The sequence below is a fragment of the Castor canadensis genome, chromosome 14 (genome assembly GCF_047511655.1).
Source record: "Castor canadensis chromosome 14, mCasCan1.hap1v2, whole genome shotgun sequence".
In the NCBI taxonomy this organism is placed as follows: Eukaryota; Metazoa; Chordata; class Mammalia; order Rodentia; family Castoridae; genus Castor; species Castor canadensis.
The window spans coordinates 22,070,465-22,093,353 of NC_133399.1; the positions used below are offsets into that span (position 1 = coordinate 22,070,465).

At 55.7% G+C, this 22,889-nt stretch overlaps 1 protein-coding gene across 2 annotated transcripts in view; it reads left to right on the forward strand.

The window, feature by feature from the left end:
• The window catches only part of Cacna1a (calcium voltage-gated channel subunit alpha1 A), a 189,767-nt gene extending 183,538 nt beyond the window's left edge, over nt 1-6,229 (forward strand). The window contains exons 42-48 of one of the 2 annotated variants that reach the window (XM_074053975.1): nt 41-179; nt 300-413; nt 1,835-1,870; nt 2,778-2,964; nt 3,256-3,503; nt 4,811-4,977; nt 5,056-6,229. In XM_074053975.1, coding sequence (XP_073910076.1) covers nt 41-179; nt 300-413; nt 1,835-1,870; nt 2,778-2,964; nt 3,256-3,503; nt 4,811-4,977; nt 5,056-5,368 — 1,204 coding nt within the window. In that variant the 3' untranslated portion in view covers nt 5,369-6,229. Of the gene's footprint in view, nt 1-40; nt 180-299; nt 414-1,834; nt 1,871-2,777; nt 2,965-3,234; nt 3,504-4,810; nt 4,978-5,055 lie in introns of those variants that run through there. The other variant, XM_074053974.1, reaches the window with a different exon arrangement.
• The last annotated feature ends 16,660 nt before the right edge of the window (nt 6,230-22,889 follow it).

Here is a 22,889-nt window from a genome sequence, read left to right on the forward strand (position 1 = left end):
GCCCCTGAGGACCCACCGCCATCCTCTGTCCCCCACGCAGGATGGCTCACGAAGGCGGCATGAGGGAGAGCCCGTCCTGGGTGACCCAGCGGGCCCAGGAGATGTTCCAGAAGACAGGCACGTGGAGCCCAGAGCGAGGGCCCCCCACCGACATGCCAAGCAGCCAGCCCAACTCGCAGGTGCCCGTGTCACCCCGCACCTCGCCCCCTCCCCGGAGGCTCCCGCCCCACCCCCAGCCCCGCAGCTCGTGGACCCCGAGCTGCCCGGGGGCTCACCCAGCCCCGCCTTGTGCCCCGCAGTCCGTGGAGATGCGTGAGATGGGCACCGATGGCTACTCGGACAGCGAGCACTACCTCCCCATGGAAGGCCAGGCCCGGGCCGCCTCCATGCCCCGCCTCCCGGCGGAGAACCAGGTGAGGGCTTTCTTCACGCTGCCAGGCCGTGCCCCCGCGCACATGGGCAGGGCAGGACCCCTGGAATCAGGGAGCCCCCCACACCGGGCAGGCCTGGGTGGAACCACCTGCAGCTGCGTGCATACCCTGCCCCCTCCTGCCTACACACTCACACCTGGAGGAACTGGACTTCCCAGTCTCTCCCCAACAGAGGCCAGAGAGGGAAAAGGGGTTACCCCTAGGGTAGAGGATGGTGGTCGCTGCCTTGTGGCTTCCCTCTGCCCTATTTAGGGTCTCTCTGGGGGATGGAGAAGCTGGGAAGGAGCTCTGTCAGGCCCAGGTGAGAGTTGCAGCCAAGAATCCCCACCTCAGCCTGGCGTGGTGGTGCACACCTGTAATCCCAGGCAGGAAGATTGAAAGTTCAAAGATAGCCTGGGCTGCATAGTGAGTCCCTGTCTCAAACCACAGACAATTTAAAAAAGAAGAAAGATCTCCGTGTTACATATGCAGTTCACACACGCATACAACACACATGTACACCAGAGCCCGCACGCACATGCATAGGCACTTGCACATGCAAGCCTGTCGGTGGGCACATATGCCTGCACGTCAGAACTCAGCATGTCCTAGGACCTGAGGGAAGAGTCTGGGGTGGGTCTGGGGATCATAGTTCCTGTCTGGTGTCTGTGGGAGGCAGTGGGGTTGGTGTGTGCCTGATGTGTGTTTGTGTGTGGCTGCTTTACCCAGCTGCTGGGGCCCTGTAAGGGAGGCAGGAGGGACAATCCCACTGCCCCATCCCATGGGGATAGAGGGCCAGAAGCCAGAGCATGACTGGCTGCCCCCTGGCTTAAGAGGTGGAGGCAGCCTACCACCCAAAATGCTGTGAGAGGGGCGTGGTGGGCCTGGCCTAGGCAGGGTTTGGGCATGTCTGGCTGTGACAGCTTCCCGTGTGCTGTGCGTGGCGTCTGCACGGGGCGCACTGTGCTATGCCTGGCTGCACCAAGGTGGCCTAAGGGCCTGGCCTCTGGCTGCTGCGATCTTGGGATGGGAGACACCCTGGTGCATGTGGCTAACTGGCCTTTCTGTCAGGATTGACCTGCTGGTCCCAGGACAGGGTTGGGACCAGCACTGCTGACGCCCATAGGAAAGCCAGGGTGCATCGCATGAGGCAGGGGCCAGGGGCCGGGGGCCTCTCCGTCCCATCTGTCAGTCTCGTGCCTCTGCCATCTGTCCATGTGTCTCCTGTCTGTTTCCTCTGTACCCACTGGGGGACAGCCAACTAGGTCCCGGGGATACCCCGTCACCCACCACTGGAAACTCTAACCTCTCTCTTTCTACCCCTCCTCTATGTACCACCCACCACCTCCCACAGCCCGTCCCCGCCTTTTATATTTATTTCCTTCTTTCTGTTTTTCTGTGTGCACCTTCTGGGGCTGGGACAGAGGAGAAGGGGCCGGCCACGTGGGAGTGCCCTCCATGTATGTACCGCGCCTCTTCCTCCCCACCCCCCCCAGCAGCTCCTGTCACCTTGCGTCCTCAACCCCACCCTTTCTTTGCAGACCACACCCTCTCCCCCATGGAGCCCCCCTCCTCGTGTGTCGTGTCCTCTGTGTACAGGGGGGTCACCCCCACCCCCCTCCTTCCTCCTCCAAGCCCCCAAGCCAGGAGGCGCCATCTCTCCAAGAGGCTGCCCACCTGGTCCCCCCTGCACCTGTTCCAACTCCACCACTGACCCCTGGCCCCAAAGCCTTGTGTCCCTTTGGTTGGGGGAAGGGGTGTCCCCCATCTCCTTTTTTCCACTGGCCACAGAGAACCATAAGCCATCCCTGGCAGAGGGTGTGGGGGCCAAGTATGGATGCCTGGGCCCACCAGTGCTAGGACAGCTGCGGCCAGAGTCTGGGGCCACCACAGGAGAGGCCAATCTGGTTATCTGGTTGGCTGGGGGGAGCCCATCCGGGTGCTGGGATTTGGTGTCTCCCCCTCCCTGGAGGGCAGGCAGGGGCGATAGCCTCAGCTGAGGGCTCCCAGTCCTACAAGTGGGGTGTGTGTCTCCCTCAGCTGACCTGCCTGATCCCAACTGGGGACCTTGAGACATGGCAGGGGGTGTTTGGATTAGCCAGGGCCTTCCAGTGAGAACCCAACATGGACCTGGAGGAGCCCCGTCTGTGGGGGACAAGAGACCCCAGGACTCCACCCTTCGAGTAGGCAAGCCAGGCTGCATTCAGAGCCCCGCTGTACCCCTGGGCACAGTCCCTGGATGGTCGCACCCTGGGTTAGATCACTCAGGGCTGCGCACTGGCCAGGCTGCCTGGATGGGGTGGGAAGCAGCGGGGAGACTACAGTGCTGGCTGCTGACTCCACGCTGGCTTTCCCTCTCCCTGCCAGACCATCTCGGACACCAGCCCCATGAAGCGTTCTGCCTCTGTGCTGGGCCCCAAGGCCCGGCGCCTGGATGATTACTCCCTGGAGCGGGTTCCACCTGAGGAGAACCAGCGGTACCACCAGCGCCGCAGGGACCGAGGCCACCGAGCCTCTGAGCGCTCCCTGGGCCGCTACACCGATGTGGACACAGGTGGGCGCCCGAGGGACCCACAGGCAGGAGGCTGCACAGAGGGGTGGATGTGGTGGTGCACACCTGTCATCACAGCTATCAGGAGGCTGAGTTCAAGTTCTCAAGTTCAAGGCCAGCCTGGGCTGCATATGGAGACCTGGACTCCTTCCAGCCAAATGCATGCTACCAGGCTCTGTCCCCAAGTCCTGCCTCTCCCTACAGGGAACCCCAGACCCCATCGGTGGCCTCGGGTGTACATACCCCGCCCTGCCTCTTCCTCCTCCCGTACAGACATCTGTCTTTCCGGTCCAGGCTTGGGGACAGACCTGAGCATGACCACCCAATCTGGAGACCTACCATCGAAAGAGCGGGACCAGGAACGGGGCAGGCCCAAGGACCGGAAGCATAGGCCACACCATCACCACCACCATCACCACCCCCCGCCCCCCGACAAGGAGCGCTACCCCCAGGAGCGGCCAGACCACGGCCGGGCCCGGGCCCGCGACCAGCGCTGGTCCCGCTCTCCCAGCGAGGGCCGGGAGCAGATGGCACACCGGCAGGTGGGTGTGGCGCGCGGGGACCTCGGGCTGCGCGGGGTGGCGTGGGCAGGGTCCCCAATCCGGGCGGGCGGCGACTTGCGATCCTGCCCACCACCAACCTCCCCACGCCAGGGGGGCCCGGGCGGGGGTGGAGGCCGCACCCTCGGCGACCCAGCTGCCCCGCCCCCCCACCCCCCACCCCCGCTCCGCAGCTGCTTCTCCCCGGCCTCGGATCCCTCGAGTTGAGGGCCAGCGCGGCCCTGCGGCTCCCGCCCGCCCCTCGCTTGCCTTTAACCCGGCTTCCCTTTCTGTTCCATTATGATTTCTGTCCTCTGGACGCTGTGAGTAATTTTTTGAAACTTCTGCTATTTTAACCCCGAGACTTACAAAACTCCATCTCTCATTTCTCTTTTCACTTTGTTGTGTTGGTTTTTGACTCCCTTCCCTCCCTCCTTGTCTAACTCTTCCCGATCCTCCTCATCGCTCTCCTCCCCTCCTCCTCCTTCTCCCTCTCCTCCCTGTGGCTGTGGCTGCTCCTTTTTATTTTCCATTCAAATGTTCTATGGCCTCCTCACCCCCTCCTCCCTCTCCCCCGTGTCCCTCTCCCCCTCCTCTTCCTCCTCCTCCTCCCTGTGCCCCTTGTTCCCCTCTTCCCCCTCGTCCTCCCCCTTTCCTTCTCTTCCTGCTCCTCTCCCTCCCGGTGGTTCTTACTTTGCTCCTTTGGTTCCATCCCAATGTCCTGTGGTCCCCTTCCTCTCCCTCCCCTCCCCCTTCTTCCCCTCCCTCTCCTCCCTCCCCTCCCCTCCCCTGCGCTGTCGCTTTTCTCCTACTCCATCCCAATGTCCTGTGGTCCCCTTCCTCTCCCTCCCCTCCCCCTTCTTCCCCTCCCTCTCCTCCCTCCCCTCCCCTCCCCTGCGCTGTCGCTTTTCTCCTACTCCATCCCAATGTCCTGTGGTCCCCTCCCTCTCCCTCCCCTCCCCCTTCTTCCCCTCCCCCTCCCTCCCCCTCCTTCTCTCTCCCCTCCCCTCCCCTGTGCCGTCGCTTTTCTCCTGCTCCATCCCAATGTCCTGTGGTCCCCTCCCTCTCCCTCCCCTCCCCCTTCCTCCCCTCCCCCTCCCTCCCCCCTTCCCTCGCCCGCACTGTCGCTGTTCTCCTCCATCCCGATGTCCCGTGGTGTCGTCCCCCCGCCCCCCGCTCCCGGTGGCCGTCGCTTTCCTCCCTCCCCCACGTCCCGTGCCCGCCCGCCCCGTCGTCCCCGTGTGTGCTCCCGCCTCCCGGTCGGCGTGCGTGCGTTTTGGTTTGATTCCTTTGTTTCAATTTTCGTGTAGGGCAGTAGTTCAGTCAGTGGAAGCCCCGCCCCCTCAACGTCCGGCACCAGCACCCCGCGGCGCGGACGCCGCCAGCTCCCCCAGACCCCCTGCACCCCGCGGCCGCGCGTGTCCTACTCCCCGGTCGTCCGCAGGCCGCCCGCCGCGGGGCCCCCGCCGCCCCCGGGGTCGCGGCCGGGCCGGGGGACGCACGGGGCTCCGCGGCGGTGGCCGGAGCCGGGGGAGCGGCGGCCCGCGGCCCGCAGCGAGTCCCCCCGCGCCTGCCGCCACGCGGGGCCGCCGCCCGCACCCCGGGCCCGCGGCTACTTCCGCGGCTCCGACTACGACGAGCCCGACGGCCCGGGCGACGAGCCCCCCGCGCGACACGCGGCCCCCGCGGCCCGCTCGCCCAGGACTCCCCGGGCTGCTGCGGGCCCGGCCTGCGCCTCGCCCGCCCGCCACGGCCGCAGGCTCCCCAACGGCTACTACCCGGCCCACGCGCTGCCCAGGCCGCGGGGACCCGGCGCCCGCAAAGGCCCGCACGACCCCTACAGCGAGAGCGAGGACGACTGGTGCTAAGTCCGGGCGCCGCCCCGCCCGGGCCCCCCGCCCGCCCCCCAACCCCCGCGCACCCCGCACAGCCCGCCGGGAGCCCAGCACCTGCCCAGGGCGGGCCCACCACACTGCGGCCCCAGACTCCGCAGGGGCCGGCGCGGGCCGCACCGGGGGAGGGGCCCACCAGGGTCCCCTGGGCCGCCTCCCCGCCCCCCAGCGCCCCACTTGCAACCCAGGGCCCTGCGCGGGGGTCAAGGGCAGAACAACGCCACAGCCAAGGGATTCGAATTAACTCAGCCCTTTTTGAAGAACTTCGGGGAAAACGAAAAAAAAAAAAAAACATTTTTAAAAGAAAAACGGGAAGACAAAAAGAGCTTGTATTGATGAGTTTTATCATCTCAATTGGATCTTTCCTTTCCCTGGTGAACGGAATCTGGTGTCTACAAGTGGTGACCCAGCCGGAAGAAGTGGACACCCAGCGCCCCACACCAGAGACTCACCCTCTTTCTCAGACACACAGGAGTGCTTGCTGGGGACCATGCCACCCTTCTACTACTGCCTGCACAGATCAGTTTAAAAGAAAAAAATAACCATAAACGATTTTAAAAAGGACAAAAAAAATTAACGATTGAGAAACAAAAAGCATTTTTCAGACATTTGGTCCTGCTTGAAATAACAAAAGAAGAGAAAAAAGAAAAGAAAAAAAAGACCACCACCACCACCAATTCCCTGGCTTTTTTCTTCTTTTTCTTTTTTTTTTCTTTTTTTTTTTTTTTTCTTTTTTCTTTTTTCCTACCTTGTTTGAAAACTGTGGGCTTGGGACTGTGAATTATTGCATGACATTTAAAAAGAACAAAAAAATAATAATAAAAAAGTTGAATCCAAGGGCTTCTAGGTTGCAGTGTCCTTTGTGCCTTGGTCACGAGCTGCACATGTGTCTTTGGGGGCAGGAGAGGGAGTGCTCTTAGCTCCTAGGAGGGTTTAAAGCAGCCAAGGGGCCAGGGTGCAGCTCAGTGGGAGGGCTTGCCTAGTGTGTGCAGAGACCCTGAGTGTTCATCTCCAGCACTCCCGGGAGCTGCGCACTGGTGGCTCACACCTGTAATCCTAGCTACTGGGAGGCTGAGATCAGGAGGATCGAAATTCAAGGCCAGAGCACCTGTGTCCACTGGACGATTGTTCCACAGTGAGACCTCTGGCCCCTACCCTAGCAGCTGTTTTCCTGAGGAAGGGGTTGCTGTTCTCTGAGAGGTCACTAAATGATGGGGCAGCCAGTGAGGAGTTGTAGAGGTCAAAGGTCAGAGCAGCAGCTGGGCTCAGGTGGCTAACCCCTATAGTCCTAGCTACCAAAGGAAGCAGAGATCAGGGGAATCGTGACTTGAGGCCAGTCTGGGCATATAGTTCTCTAGAGGCCCATGATCTCCTTTTTCAAGCTGGCCCAAAGGCTGACCTTTGGTCTGGAAGGGTGACGCCCGTTCTCTACAGAAGGGTTTCAGAGCCAGGCGCTGGTGGCTCGTGCTTGTAATCCCAGCTATTTGGGAGGCTGAGGTTGGGAGGATCACAGTTTGAGGCCTGCCAGGAAAAACAGTTCTTGAGACCCCATCTCCACAATAACCAGAACGAAATAGACTGGAGGCGTGGCTCAAGTGGTAGAGCGCCTGCTTTGCTAGTGCAAAGCCCTAAGTTCAAACCCCAGACCTACAAAAAAAAAAAAAAAGTTTCAGAGAATGCCATAGATGTTCAGATGAGGTGTGAGCACTGCCACCAGAAGGGCGTAGAAGGTTCACTCCAGGCCCACAAACTGCAATCAATGAAGCATCAAAGGAGCCCACAGCAAGCTGGGCACCGGTGGCTCACACCTGTAATCTTAGCTACTCAGGAGGCAGAGAGCAGGATTGCGGTTCGAAGTCAGCCTGGGCAGATATTTTGAGAGACCCTATCTCAAAAAAACCTTCCCAGGGTTGGTGGAGTGGCTCAAGGTGTAATCCCTGAGTTCAAGCCCCAATTCCACCCCCCCCCAAAAAAAGCATACAGCAGACATCGAACTTGGTGGCAGCGCCTTGATTTTGGACTTAACTCTTGGGGTTTATTAGTGACCTGGCCCTCGGTGTTTTGCTAGAGCCCAAACGAACTGGAGCAGACACTGGCCGTCCCCTCCTGTAATGCAGGTGGTGCGGAAGGTGGAGAGAAAGAGACGTCATCCCTGAGTGACCGATGGTGGCGCACAGCCAGACACAGACGCGTGTGGCTCTGTCCACTGCCGTGAGGTCTGGCTTCACTCTGAGTGTGCGTCTCCCGTCCGCAGTCACAAATCACCACAGTTACTGATGTCCATTGCTCACCTGCCGAAAGCCGGGTCCCCGGGGACAGGCAGACGAAGGCCTGTGTCCCAGTGCACTGGCTTCCGAGGGAACAGGCAGAGAATTGCTGTCAGCCAACCACACCCGAAGTTTTCAGTGACAGTGCCATCTGTTAGGTTGACACCCACGTTCCATCTGGCCTTCTGTCCCTGCCTCCCGGTCCTGCTGGGAATTGTATGCCATCCTCCGCTACAGTCTCCTTGGCACCCCCAACACCTGTCACCCTAGGAGCTTCCCTGAGCCCCAGGCCACCTCCCAGCGCCCCCCCCACCCTTACTTCCCACCTCCTGCCAAGGGCTTCCCGCCCCCACCCAGCACAGAAACGTGCCAAGACCCCCCTGCCTAACCACGGCCACCCGTCCTTGTCCTCTGAGGTTCTGCCTATTTGCTTGAGGGAAGATGGTGGACAGGTTGCGGGGCAGGCTGTGGACGGTGAGCACACCTAGCGGATTGGGTAGGGACACGGTGATGTCACCCAGTGGTGCCAGGCTAATTCCATAAAGAGATTGCTTTTGTGACTAGGAAAGAAAGTGGGATCGGGGCAGGGACAGGGGTCTTTTGTTTGTATGTTCTCATATTTTTTTTACCATGCCAGGCACGTTCTCTACCACTGAGCCACACCCCCAGCCTGGAGAAGAGTTTGGGTTTTTTGTTTTGCGACAGGGTCTCACTGCATATATCACAGGCTGGCCTCGAACTTGAGGTTCTCCTGCCTCACTACCCTGAGTGCTGGGATTGTAGGCATATGCCACCATGCCTGGCTTGGGAATGAAGTGTTTTAAGGGTATCCAGATAACTTCTTCTCCAAAACTGGAGCCCCAGGACCATCCTGGTCAACCAAAGACTACATTATAAAAATCAATAAAGCCCGTTGAATCGAGAGTTCAAGGCCAGCCCAGTCAGAGTTAGCAAGACTGTCTTGAAAACAAACAAAACTGCTGGGGACGAGGCTAAAGTGCTAGAGCACCTGCCTAGCAAGAGCAAGGCCCTGAGTTCAAACCCCAGTGCTCACACACACACACACACAAAACCCACAAACAACTGGACAAATTAGATTAAATTTGGAATCCCCCAAGTAAATCCAGGACTTATTCCCTGGGTCCTCCCAGCTCTGGCTCCCAGGAAGGCCCAGAAAGGGGTCTTGGTGGCCTGAGGGTGTGACAATCAAGTCAAAGGCAGACTGGCAGTGCCACCTAGTGGCCAGAGGATGAATAGCCGCGGGCACTAGAACATCCAGCTTGATCTAGGTAGGGACTTACTTCATGGATGTAGGTTCTGATAGACTGGCCTATCAGAAAGAGTTTGTATCCTGGTGCAGAGGCTCACCTCACACCTGTAATCCCAGCCACTCAGGAGGTGGAGAGCCAGAGGATCACAGTTCAAGGCCAGCCCAGGCAAAGTTAACAAGACCCTGTTTCAAAACCAAAATGCAAACAAAAGGGTCGGTTACTCGGCTCAGTGGAAATCACTAACCTAGCAAACTCAAGGCCCTGAGCTCAATCCCCAGCACCTCAAAAGAACTTTCTAGTGACTGGATCGGCTCAGAAAAGCGCAGCAGCCGGAAAGAGCCAAGCCTCTGTGAGCCAGTGGCCGAGGCTGGAGACTCTGAGCCTCTGACTGTTGCCTCCACTTTTCGTCAGGAAGAGCACAGTGGAGGCCGGGCTGGAAGCAGAGTTCCAGGTCAAAGGCACGACCGTGTGGTCCTGCCACCCGCCTCACCGTGACAAGTAAGAGAAGAGGCAAAGGGCAGAGAAAGCTTTAGGCGACACAGGCAGCCTCAGAAGAGGCAAGGCATGCACTTCCGCCCATCTCTGGGGTACAGACGTGAACTTTGGGTTTAAATAGAGGAAGAATTGGGGAGACAGGTATGTGGAATTAAGCAGTCCTGGTCGCAGTGTGGCCTGGTCAGCCGTGATCTCAGTCCTGGATCGTTAAGGATTCTGGAGAAGATGCTATCGCTATCGTCACTGGAGGGGAGCAATCTGGTCCCCACGAGATGACTGCTCCTGCGCCAGGGTGCAGCCTCCTCGTTGTAGGTAATTGTCCTCATTTGGAGGATGGTATGTCCTGCACGGTCCACTCTTCCTTATGGGCAGTTGCAGTCCCTTGTCATAAATGTTATCTGTCAGTCCTGTCCTTCCTGGAATGCAAAGTGACTGCAAGAGAGAGACTCAGAGCAATGGAGGCAGATGTAAACATGGAGGCAGGGGTTCCAGACTTCCCTCTAATTTTCAGTAACCTGGTGGACCCAGGTGAGGATCAATGCTTTTTAGCAAAACTAGTTTCTAAGAACCTGTTACAGGCAGAGGAGAGTGGGTGGGGAGCACAGTGAGTGGAGGGTCTAATTAGCAGAAGTATAGGAGAAGGAGGGGAGGCATGTTCACAGCAGGAAAGTAGCAGGCAGACAAACTCTATTATTTGTCCAAGGTCACACAGAGGCAAAAAAAAAAAAAAAAGTGGACCTTGAACCCACACCACTTTGATTTTGCTCCAGTCAGCCTTGGAGCCTCCCTGAGGGTGAGGACATGCCCTGGTTAGCAGAGATTCTTGTCTCCAACCCCGTGTTGACCCCATCTCTGGCTCTGCTGTCCATTTACCCTAAACGTGATCCTAGCTTTCTGGTCCAGCAGGACTGCGGGGGTGTAAACAGATGGGGAACAGCCCGCTCTGAGCCCTCGGACTTCAGGACTGGGTTGGTGGCAGAGCACGCGCTTAGCATGCGCGAGGGCCTGGGTTCCATCTGAAGCAATGCCAAAAATAAAAAATCAATAAGAAAAAACCCAAGTTCAAGTTCAAAGTATTGCACCAATCTCTGCCCTGCCCCACTCCCTGCTGTCAGGAAGAGCAAGGTCCCCTGGCCTCAGGAAACGAGCCAGGAATGGAAAGGCCACTTGGTCGCTTTCTTCTCCCCACCCTGCCCTACTCAGGATCAGCCGATCACAGTTGCTCCCCCCTGTAATCCCAGCTACTTGGAAGGCTGAAATGAGGAGAATTGAGGTTTGAGGTCAGTCCAAGCAAATAGTGCTCAAGACCCCGTCTCCAAAATAACCAGAGCAAAATGGACTGAGAGAGTGGCTCAAGTGGTACAGAGCCTGCTTTGCAAGTGGGAAGCCCTGACTTTGAACCCCAGTCCCACCAAAGAAGAAGGAGAAGAGGGAGGAGGAGGAAGAAAAGAAAGTAAAAAGGAATAACTGAGATCCTCCTGCCTCGGCCTCCCAGCCTGGGATTACAGGTGTGCCCAACCACGCCTGGTTGCTTCCACCTTGGATTCTTGAGACTAGCCTTGCTTTGACCGTCTATGCAGAAGTATTTGGGCGAACCTCTATTTTTAATTCCTCTGGGTCTACACCTGGGGTGGAATTGCTGGGTCATATCGTCCTTCTGTGGTGAGCTTTTCTTGAGGTGCGTGGAATGGGTGCTGGGGTCTCATGCATGCTCAGTGCACTCTTCAACCTCTAAACATGGCCACACTGGGCTCCAAGTTTCCAACACATGAACCCTCGGGGTTCACCCTCAAAACCATGTCCAAACCACAGCACTGGGGAGCCATGGCCGGTCTTAGCTCCCCAGGGCACATGGGGTGCACAGCTGGGGCAGGGCAGCCTTGTCAAGGAGGAGCCCCAGTCACCAGGGCTCACAGCCTCCTTGGGAACACGAGGACAGACAGCTTTGCGCCTTTCATCCTGGTGAGAACTCAAAAAACAGAAGCAGAAAAGTATGATTTTTTTTTGGTGGAACTGGGGTTTGAATTCAGGGCCTCACGCTTGCTAGGTGGGTGCAGCACTGCTTGAGGCTCTCACCCCCAGGGTTTTTGTGTCAGTTATTTTTGAGACAGAGTCTCACTTTAAGGCCAACTGGCCTGGACCCAACCCTCCTATTTTTGCTTCCTCACATAGCTGGGATTACAGGTGTGAGCCACCACACCTGGTGAAAGGGTATCCTTTAACTAGAGTGCAGCACCTGAGCATGGTGACACACACCTGTAATCCCAGCACCCAGGAGGCTGAAGCAGGAGGATCGTGAGTTGGAGGTCAGACTGGACTTCATAGCAAGACCCTGTCCGATTCCACAAGGTTGTAGCCCATGGGCATGCAGTTGGCGCCAATGGAAGGCCAGTGGCTGCCCGGGACCAGACCAGTCCCTCCTGAGCCTGGCTCCCGGAGGCAGGGCCTCTTCTCTTCCTCACCCCTTTCTAGAAAGCCTCCAACAGCCAGGCCCAGAGATCCAGGCTTTCCGTGAATGCAGGCTATAAAAAGACCCGTGGGGTGGGGATGGCTCGTGCTGAGCGATGCCGCCTCCATGCTGCCCACCAGGCCAGCACCCCACAGATGTGTCCGGCGCCCCACACCCAGCACTGTGCCAAGCCCACATTTAGAATCGGGGACAAGGAGGCCGGCCAGCTGGGGGACAGCCAGACATGATTTTATCATTCACATTTCTTCCTCGAGCAGAACCGGACCTTGCAAATTGCACACCATGTGGACGTCCCCAGTTGAGGGAAGTCACCTCTCGGTGAGGACACAGGGACAGCGCTGTGGGGGGCTGACTGCTGGCCCCTGGCAGGTCGCCAGCGCCCACTTGGCCTCCCTGGGCTCTGAAGGCATGTGCAGGATGGATGCGGACGTGACCAGGTCACCCTGGCCTCCTGGCCCGCATCCACCGGGCCACACTGCCGCCCTTTTGCCCCAAGTCCACCTTTCCATTTCTCTCTGCAACGCTCCGCCTCCTCCATCTGGGCATGTGCAGTCCCCAGCCAGCACCCCATAAGGCAGCACCTTTTTTTTGGGGTTTTTTTTTTTTTTGACAGGACTAGGGTTTGAACTCAGGGCTTTGGGCTTGCAAAGCAGGTGCTCTACCGCTTGAGCCACACCTCCAGTCCATTTTGGAGCTGGGGTCTTAAACTATTTGACTGGGCTAGCCTTGAACCTTGATCCTCCCAATCTCAGCCTCCCCAGTGGCCATGATTACAGGAGTGAGTCATTGGCCTGCGCTGAGGCATCCCTTTCTTTGCCCACCTGTCTGCCACTTCCTGCTGGTTCTCCAACTTCATCCCAAGGGCACTGGGGAGCCATTGAAGGCTGGTTCTCCTGTAAGAACTCACTGGCTGAGGGACAGAAAGAACAGGGGTGAGGCTGGGGGTGCAGCTCTTGCTTAGCCTGTGTGAGGCCCTGGGTTCCATCCCCAGCACCACAAAAGAAAAGCAAAAATAAAAACAGGGGTTCCCAGGGGTGGGGGAGGGTGAATGATGGGCTGCTGTTGAATGTGGAAAGAGTTTCAGGTTAGGGTGGTGGAAGTGTCAGGTCAGGGAGGTGGATGGAGGTGATGGCTGTACACCTTAAACTCCGCCAAGTGGTCAGATGGTCAATCTTATGGACGTCTGTCTTAACACACGCTGAAAAACTCATTGACAAAGGTAGAAGCAACCCAAGTGTTCATACACACATGACTGGTTAGGAAAACTTTGGTCTGCCGGGAGCTGGTGGCTCACACCTGTAATCCCAGCTACTCAGGAGGCAGAGATCGGGAGGATCCTGGCTCAAATAGTTTTCAAGACCCTATCTTGATGATACTCAACGCAACACAGGGCTGGTGGAGTGGCTCAGGTGGTAGAGCACCTGCCTTGCAAGCTCGAAGCCAGGCGTTCAAACCCCAGCCCCACAAAAAAAATAAACAACAACAAAAAAAAACCACCTTAGTTTAGCTTGAGGCCTAGTGCAGAAACTGCAGAGCAGCTAAAGCGCCGTCCACAGCAGGCTGGCGGATGTGGCCCGTGGGCTGTGGTTTGCAGATTTGGGTCCAGGTGGCCTGAGCTCTTCTGCATGGCAGGAAGGGGCCTGGCACAGGCTGCGCCTTGCAAAGGGTTGCAGCAAAAATGAGCACATGCACGTAGGAATCATGGATGACAGCCCTCCCGCTTTGCAACCAGCCAGGCCTGCAGGGCAAACCCTGCTACCATTGCCCCTTCCTGGGCCACTTTGGGAGAACTGCTTAACCTCTCTGGGCCTCAGGTCTCAGCTGTGAGCCACTCTGATCATGACACCGATGGATCTTTCTGGGGTTTATTATTTCATTTTATTTCATGTTTATTTGTTTTGTGCAGTGCTTGGGGTGGAACCTACGGCCTCCCGGGCGCTAGGCACGTGTTCTAGCTCACTGCTGTTCTGTTTTGAAGACAGTACAGGGCTCAAGAGGACCCCAGTCTAAAGCCTCCCCTCCTCCCCAGGTTCCTCCAGCACTGTCTCTTGCTCCCTGCATGGTACCCCAAATTTGAGAACTGTCATTAAAAGGGAGAGAGCAAGCCAAGTGCTGGTAGCTCACGCCTGTAATCCTAGCTACTTGGGAGGCTGAGACTAGGAGGATCATGACAAGAGGCCTGCCCAGGCAAATGATTTTCAAGACCCCCAAAATACCCAGACCAAAATGAACTGGAGGAGTGGCTCAAGCAGTAGAGCGCCTGCTTTGCAAGTGTGAAGCCCTGAGTTCAAAACCCCAGTCCCACCAAAAGAAAAAAAAAAGGGAAAGGACAGAAGGTTCCCCAGCCCCAGATCAGGGTCCCCCTGCCCATCACCCCCTGGGGGCCTCTGGCCTAAATATACCCCAGCCTCAGCTCCATGAGCGCCCCCTCCCCCCAGTACACACACTCATTCTCTAGCTAGCTGGTGCCAGGGGGAGGGGGCGTTCTCAGGGAGGGAGTGGACTCAGGTTGCCGGCAGGGACTGGGGTGCTGGGAAGGCAGAGGATGCAGAGGCTCCTGCACCCCACCCTGCCCTGTTTCTCTCCCAGGCTCAGCAGCTCTGAGTCACTATTGTGGCGGCCACTGGCCCAGAGCCAAGGCTCGGTGGCCATGGGGGCAGAAGGTAGGCAGGCGTGGAGACCTACTTGGCATCTGGTTTCTCCTCCGCGCCCATGGGGGCCTTGAGTCTTGGAGCACAGGTCTGGGAAGGCGCCCAGTCCATCTGGAGGTGGAGCACCCCGCGCCCTCTGGCTGCTGGGCCACCACTGCCCACCCCCGGGAACCAGGAAGAAGGAAGAAGCCAGGCTGACTACACCAGCCAGGCCGGGCAAGGTGGCATCCCGCTCTCCAGCTACAAATGCTGGGCACAGGAAAACACCAGGTCCACACTGGTGGCCCTGGTTTGGCCTTGCCAGCCTGACCCCAAGGTGCTGGGACCCCCCCATTCACCCCCACCTCCAGGAATATGAGCTGGGTTCCAGCTTCTTCTTCTTCCTCTTCTTTTTTCTTTTGACAGGACTGGGGTTTGAACTCAGGGCTTTGCATTTGCAAAGCAGGCGCTCTACTGCTTGAGCCACTCCTCCAGTCCATTTTGCTCCCGTTATTTTAAAGATGGGCTCTCCTGATCTCTGTCTCCCAAGCAGCTGGGATTACAGGTGTGACCCACCAGCTCAGGGCTCGGATCCAAGCTTGCAACACACAAATAAGGAGTTGCTTACGATGTTGTCCTGAGTGTGACAAAGCAGGACAGTCAGAGGCAAGTGGCCAGAATGTCCCCTACCCCGACCCAAGATTCTAGAACATCTGGAGACATCTTTGGCTGTCACAAAAGGATGGAACAGCAGGTGCCATTTAGTGGGGTGGAACAGATGCTGCTTGGTGCTCTTAATGGGACTGGGGGTGAAACTCAGTGGTGCACTGTTTGCTTAGCATGTGGGAGGACCTGGGTTCCATCCCTAGTACTGCCAGAGAAAAGAGCTGGGTGTGGTGGCACGTACCTGTAGTCCTGGCACTCAGGAGGCCAAGATAGGAGCATCCTGAGTTTGAGGCCAGCCTGGGCTCCATACCAACAACCTGTCTCCAAAAAACAGAAAGAATAGAGGGGAGATGGTGGAGGCAGGAGGCCCTGAATTCAAACTCCAATACCACCAAAAAGAAAGTATGGGATCACACTAGTGTGTGGTTACCCAGTGAAGCTCTCTGCTGCTGTCCAGGACAAGCTGAGCATAGAGCCAAAAATTTCCCAGGAGCCCTTGTGGTGCATTTGTCCATGGGAAACCCGAGGGGCCTAGATTCAGTGGCTCAGGGTGGGAAGGAGGTCAAGCCTGCCTGTCCAGTCTGACCAGATGAGCAAATCCAAACTTGGGTATGAAGCTGCCTAGCTGCCCCAGACTCAGGCCCAGCTTCAGGGACATACTCAGCTGGCTGAGTCCCAGTGGAACTTGGGGAGGCGGGGTGATGTGTGTGCTCCCTTCCCAGGGGTGTCCAGAAGGTCATGAGAAAGAGCAACAAGAAAGCAGGGTGTGGTGGTGCGCGCCTATAATCCCAGCACTTAAAAGGCTGAGGCAGGAGGATCGTGAGTTCCAGGTCAACCTGGGCTGCATAGGGAGACCCTACCTGAAAATAAAAAGGAAGGTGTTTTGCAAGTGCAAAGTACTGGTGGTATTGGTTCAAAACCCAGTATCCCCAAAAAACAATAGGAAAGAAGGAAGGGAGGAAGGAAGGAAAATGAAATGCAGAAGTGTGTTTGGTGACAGAATAAGGAGCAAAGGTCTCACCCCATACATTTCTCCTCTGCCACCCCCACATGTGGCCTCAGTGTCACACAGCAGCCAGCAGTGCAAAAAGGTTCCCAGGCTGGTCAGGTGGCTAAGTGGTGAGTGCTTTCCCAGCACAGGCTCTGGGTTCTGTTCCCAGCAAGGGGACACACACACACACAAAGATACAGGCTGAAGAGCAGCTTGGGCTGTCCTGGGATGTGCCCCTTCCCCGTCTCACTGTGACCCACCCACCCCTCTGCAGGGAATTCCTCTGCAACAACATGAGAGCATTTTGAAAATTCCAGTAGCTGTTTAGTCTGCAGGATACGAGGGACACCTGGGAACACTCGGAATGTGGTGCTGCAGACTTGGCCACCTCCCCAGTGCATGGTCCCAAGAGGAAAATGGGTCCCAGAGCCCACTGCACACTGAGTCTGAACTGCAGGCTGTGGGGACAGGTACAGTCTAGAAGCCTGGGCCACAGGAAGGGATCAGAGAGAGAGAGAGGGGAGGGGGCCTCAGGTGGAAGCTGCTAAGCCTGGGTCCCTCAGGTCAATGCATCCACACCCCTACCTGCTGGGCCTCCAAAAACCCTCCCCACCCTCAGGTCTAAAGGAGAAGCTATGAGCACACTTCACTTCCTGTGTGCACAGCTTGGGCTGGGTTGGTCACAGACACCAACCAGGGAGGGAGGGATAGGTTGGGGGTGGCCCTTCCAGTCTAGCAGGTTTGCTTTGCAGTGGGGGTTGGGGAATGTCAAGTACACTGAGCCACAAAACCACACTCCTGGCAGTGGCACTTTAGTTTTTCTCAGTAATGATCACTCAACAAACAACTTCGTCCTCTTTGAGCAGGCACAAATTGGTCCGTAGGGACGTTGTCACCCAGTGGAACAGGTACAAAGTCACCCAGAGAATGACTCTGTGGAGGAACCCAGTGAATGGGAGGGAGGCAGAGAGAAAAGGCAAGCTGGGGTAGGAGACCAGGAGCTCTTGCCTTATCTGAAAATCAGAGATAAGGTTCAAGGCTTGCTGTGATCCCCAGCACTGAAAGAAAAAAAGAGAAAAGATGAAAGCAAAACTCACCAGCCAGAACAAAGGTCTCATCGCCCCCCATGCAAGGCAGGAAGAAAAACAATAGATTTCACTCTACTAGTTATGTGCCTCAGTTTCCTCCTGTGTAAAATAGGGCTAACAAAAGAAGTGGGTACTTTTATCCTGACCCAGCCTTTGCTGCATATGAGTTAACTGACTACCTGAGGGTCCCCAGCTCAGCACAGACCCTTGGTTTGGATGGCAGTAGCATCAAAAGTGTCTGTTCTTGGACTGGAAACTAGCTCAGTGACAGAGCACTTGCCTAGCTTGTGCACGTTCCGAGGCTCCATCCAAGCACAGCAAAACTAAGCAAATACAATAAAAGTCTCTTCTTGCCAGGGGTGGTGGTGAACACCTGTAATTCCAGCACTTGGAAGGTTGAGCAGGAAGATCAAGGAATCAAAGCCAATCTGGGCTACACAGCAAGTCTCTGTCTCAAAAAACAGACTGGCAACCAGGAGCCTGTGGCTCACACCTATAATCCTAGCTACTTGAGAGGCTGAGATCAGGAGGGTCACAGTTTGAATCCAGCCTGGGGAAATAATTCTTGAGACCCCATCTCCAAAAAAAACCAGATCAGAATGGACTGGCGGTCCATTTGGCTCAAGTGACAGAGCGTGACCAGCCTTACCCTCCCGCCCCCCAAAAAACAGAAGAAAGAAAAAAAAAAAGGAAGAGGAAGGATCTTTTATGGGCTGCAGGTACAGCTCAGTGGTAGACAGTTGGCTTGGAATGCTCTGCTTCAGGCCCTGAGTTCCCCCCAAAAGCCTCTCTAGAAGCCCCAAGGTGGATGCTGAAAGTCCAAGGAGTCTTCTGACAGTGGTAGGCAGTGGTCAAGCAAAGGAACACAAAACGGGTGGGCAAAAGGTCGCAGATCTCCAAGAGAAAACAATGTACTCAGCTTTCCAACACATAAATGACCAAGTCAGCTCACCCAGGTCTTGGAATGTTACCTAGCACCTAAAGGGGTTTTTTTGTTTTGTTTTTTGTGTGTGGGACTGGGGTTTGCTTGCAACCACACCTCCAGTCCATTTTGTTCGAAGTTATTTTGGAGATGGGGTCTTGAGAACTATTTGCTGGAGTTGGCCTCAAACCACACTCCTCCAACCTCAGCCTCCTAAGTAGCTGAGATTAACAAAAGTCTTTATTCAAGTTTAAAAAGTGACAGACAACGAGCATCAATAAATCCTTATCAACAAAGACTGAATGTGACACTCATTTGTACACTGTAATTCTGCAAATTTGTCCTCCTCTGGTGGCCATGTGGCTTACCTGTGACCTCAGCCTTAGGGATTGGAGTTTCTCACTGGGAATTTCAGTAAGTGCTCAAATCCCAAAGGCTAATTCTGACTTCTCACCCCAGAGACCGCCTGCTTTCTATCTGTTGAAAGTGTGTTCCTTGAGCTGGGAGACTGGCTCAAGTGGTAGAGCGCCTGCCTAGCAAGTTCAAGGCCCTGAGTTCAAACCCCAGTACTGCAAAAAAAAAAAAAAAAAGAAAAGAAAAAACAAGAGGACTTTGCCTGGAGGAAGCAGCAAGACACTCCAAAAAAACCCACTATCTCGATGCTGTCACCCCCCTCCTGCGCCCCTCCCCAAACAAGGCCAGACCCAGGAGGAGCTCCCAGGGCAGTGCCCCAAGAAGGGTTAACAGGAAGCGCCTGGCGTCCAGCAGCCATAGAAGCCCCATTGTTCTCTAGCCGGTCCCCCCCTCGTCCAGGAAGACCCACCGGGGAGCCCCTTCAAAGGAGCCGAGCTGTGGGCCAGCCTGTGGGGAGTGCAAATGCCGGAAAAGGAAACTGGTGAGCCAGGCGCGGGTCGGGGGAGGCACAGCTGTCAGTATGGAGTCTCAGGGGGTTTCTGAGGAAGGGAATTGGGGGGCAGCCCCCCCCAGCAATCCCCATCTGGAAGCCAGAAGGCTTTGATCTCTCAACCTTTTAGGTGCAGCCTAGGGATGCTGTGTCTCCAGCTCCTCACCACACATCTCTGGGTCAGAACATGTCACACTCCACCCTCCTCCATATGATTTCGGATCTCTGCTGCAGAAAGCTGTCAGCTTTTTTTGATTAGCAGATTCGGGTGGGGTGGCTTGGATTTGGGGGTGGGCTCAGGGAAGAGAAGAGCTGTTAGTAATTCTTGGGAGCCCCTGGGGACAGGCTGGGCGAGCAGCTGGCAACCAGATGTGGTGGACAGGATGGGGAGGAAATTAATTGGTGCCAGTCGGGTGGTGGGAGCTGACTGGGAAGGCAGGACCACCACCCCAAGTGGGATTTGGGGGCAGGGGAAGGCAACTGGCCAGCTGGCTCAGTGCAGGAGACTGGAGGACAGTGAAGATTGAGATTATTCTTTTAGTTTTGTTTTTGCAGAACAGAACCTGGAACTCTGGATTGCCCTGCCTCCCTATCCCAAGTGCTGAGATTACAGGTGTGCCCCACCACACCCAGCTCTCAAATTCTTTCTTAGCAATGTACCGAGGGAGGGGGTGAACAAAGAGCCAATGGGTCAAGCATCTGGAAAGCAGGAAAAATAAAAAGGGCAGAGAGAGCCGGGCATGGTGGTGCCTGTCTCTAATCCCCACACTCTAGAGGCTGAGGTAGCCAGCCTGGCTACATAGGGAGATCCTGTCTCAAAAAAAAGAGAGGTGGAGGGTGGGGGTGGGCACTGAACCTGACACCCAGGAGGACTTCTGCTGAGAGAGGTGCTTCCCCCTAGAGGACCAGGCAGGGAGCAAGACATGGAGAGACCTCTAGTCTGGCTGTATGGCTGTAGACACAGAGGGCCTTAACCCCTGGGCTCAGCTCTCCTGGACTTGAATTCAGGGAAACCCAAGTTCCCCTTAACACCAAAGTGGGTTGACAGCTGGGTGCAGGTTGCTCACTCTTAGCTACTCAGGAGGCAGAGATCAGGAGGATCACAGTTCAAGTACCAGCTGGGGCAAAATGAAAATGAGACCCTATCTCAAAAACACCCAATGCAACACAAAAAAGGGCTCGTTGAGTGGCTCAAGGTATAGGCGCTGAGTTCAAATTCCAATACTGCAAAAAAAGAAGGAAGAAGAAGAAGAAAGAAGTGGGTTGGCTTACTCTCTAGGTTAGGTCCCAGAAAACAGCTAGGAACAATCCAAGAGTGAGCACCTCTGGACACTGGAGTGGGAATCCTGGGCTTCTCTGGACACAGGTGTGGGGTTCTGGGTGCCTCTGGACACATAATCTGAGCCCTAGGACAGTGACCCAACTCCTGGAGTTCCAACAGGTCGTACTAGCCATTCATCCCAAAGAAAGCAAATAAAAATAATGGTGAAAAGGCATTTAAAGGAATTTAACCACCACAGCTACGCAGAGAAGATGCAAGAGTTTAAACATCTTTGCCCATTTTGGGGGCACTGACTTGAGTTTTAGGTTGAAATAGAGAAACAAACAGTATGGGCACAGGACAGAAGTATGCAGAATTAAACAGTCTTGGTCACTCTGGTCTGAGCCCCATCTCAGTTCTGTTTCCGCAAGGTGGCCCAGTCTGGTTCCCATGAGATGACTGCTACTCTTGGAGGAGGGGAGCAGTCTCATCATGGCTTCATCTGCCAGGGAGGCTCTGCTGCTCCTGCAACCCAAGTTGACAATGACTGGAGACCTTCAGGTATACTGCTTTCAGTTACCTGGAGGGTCCAGGTGAGGATCAGTGCTTTTTAACAAAAACAGACACGCGGTGGGGAGAGGTCTGGGGAATCCCTTGAAAAGATGTGGCGATCTGGGCTCTGCCAGGATGCAGGAATGACAGCTCTGGGCTCCCCTGGACACAGGTAGGGAGGGATCAGCAAGCTCTAAATCAAAGTGGGTGACACGAGTCTCAAATTCCCACTATTTGGGCCATTTCCCTGATTCAGAACTGACGCCCTGCCCCGGGTGGGGACGCAGACGGGTGGAGATGGGTAGATCTGGGATGGGGTTGGGCGGAGGGAAGGACGCTAGGCGCGGCGTGATTTGCATGCCACGCCTCCTTGGCTGTGATTGACACGGATCGCTCCGCCCCACGTGTTGCCTAGTTACTCACGCGCAGCGCCCCGCCCCTGGCTCAAATTTCCCCACTGAGATCTAGTCCCGCTCCGCCCGGCTGGGAGCCACGCCAGGGCCTGTCTGGTCCCCGCCTGGGGCCTGCAGACCTCGCCCAAGGTCCTGGAACCCGGCTGACCGGTCTGGGCGCTTCCTCTGGGCGGGTCTAGACCTGTGGCCCGGCCCTTTCCCAGCAAAGGCTGACCTGGAGCTTCGGATGCCTTGGGTTCTGCACTGCCGGGCAGGGGAGAAGGAGATCCCAGGATGGGGACGTGACTAAATCTGTAGCCTTTCCATCTCAAAAAAAAAGTACATTGAAAGGACAGATCAAGCCGGGCACCGGTGGCTCATGTCTGCAATCTTAGCTACTCAGGTGACAGACATCAGGAGGATCACGGTTCGAAGCCAGCCTGGGCAAATAAATAGTTCGTGAGACCCTATCTCAAAAAAACCCATCACAAAAAAGGGCTGGTGGAGGCCCTGAGTTCAAAATCCAGTACCGAAAAAGAAATCAATTAACACCTGCTAGATTCAGGCCTTCTGGAGGTCACAGGCTAGGACATAAACCCAGAAACAAACATAAAACAGCAGTTGTGATCATTATTACCAAAAATTATTTTAAAAAGTTATTAATCTGAGTGTCAATAAATATAGAGGTCTTGAACTCAAAATGGGATGGGGACAGACAGGGATCACTTCCCAAATGACTTGCTTTTTGAGCTGAGCTGGCTTACCCAGGTGAACAGGGAAGGGGAAAGCAGTTGAGGAGGTCATAGCAAATGCACAGGCCCTGTGGCCTCAAAGACTGGAAGTCTAGCAATAAAAAGCAGGTCAAAGACTGCTTGAGATGAGGCCAGCCAGAAGTCTGATGTACATCATAGAATTTTCTTTTCTTTTTTTTTTCTCCTCCCTGCCCCATGAACTCAGGGTCTTCCGTATTCACCATGTGACTAGATTCAGTGTCAATGAACTGATTTTGAATTAATCTCTCAGAATTTTCCTATTTTAGCTTGTAGTCCACAACCCATGGATAGCCTTCCAGTCTTCCCTTGGAAATAATGTGTCTTTTTATTTTTTAATTTTATTTATTCATTTCTTTATTTTTTGCTGGGACTGGGGCTTGAACTCAGGGACTTCACCTTGAGCTACTCCACCAGCCCTATATTTGTGAAGGGTTTTTTTGAGGTAGGGTCTTGCAAACTATTTCCCTGGGCTGGCTTCGAACCGTGATCCTTCTGATCTCTGCCTCCTGAGTAGCTAGGATTACAGGCGTGAGCCACCGGCACCCAGCAAACTCAGGGCTTTGAGCTTGCAAAGCAGGTGTTCTACCACTTGAGCCACACCTCCAGTCCATTTTGCTCTGGTTATTTTGAGATTGGGGTCTCTTGAACTGTATGCCCAAGGCTGGCCTCAAACCTAGATCCTCCCAATCTCATCCTCCAAAGTAGTTAGGATTGTAGGTATGAGCCACTGGCGCTTGGCTTTTTTTTTTTTTGTTATTTTGAGACAGGGTCTCAGCTCAGGAACCCAGAATTCCTGATCCTCCTGCCTCAGCCTC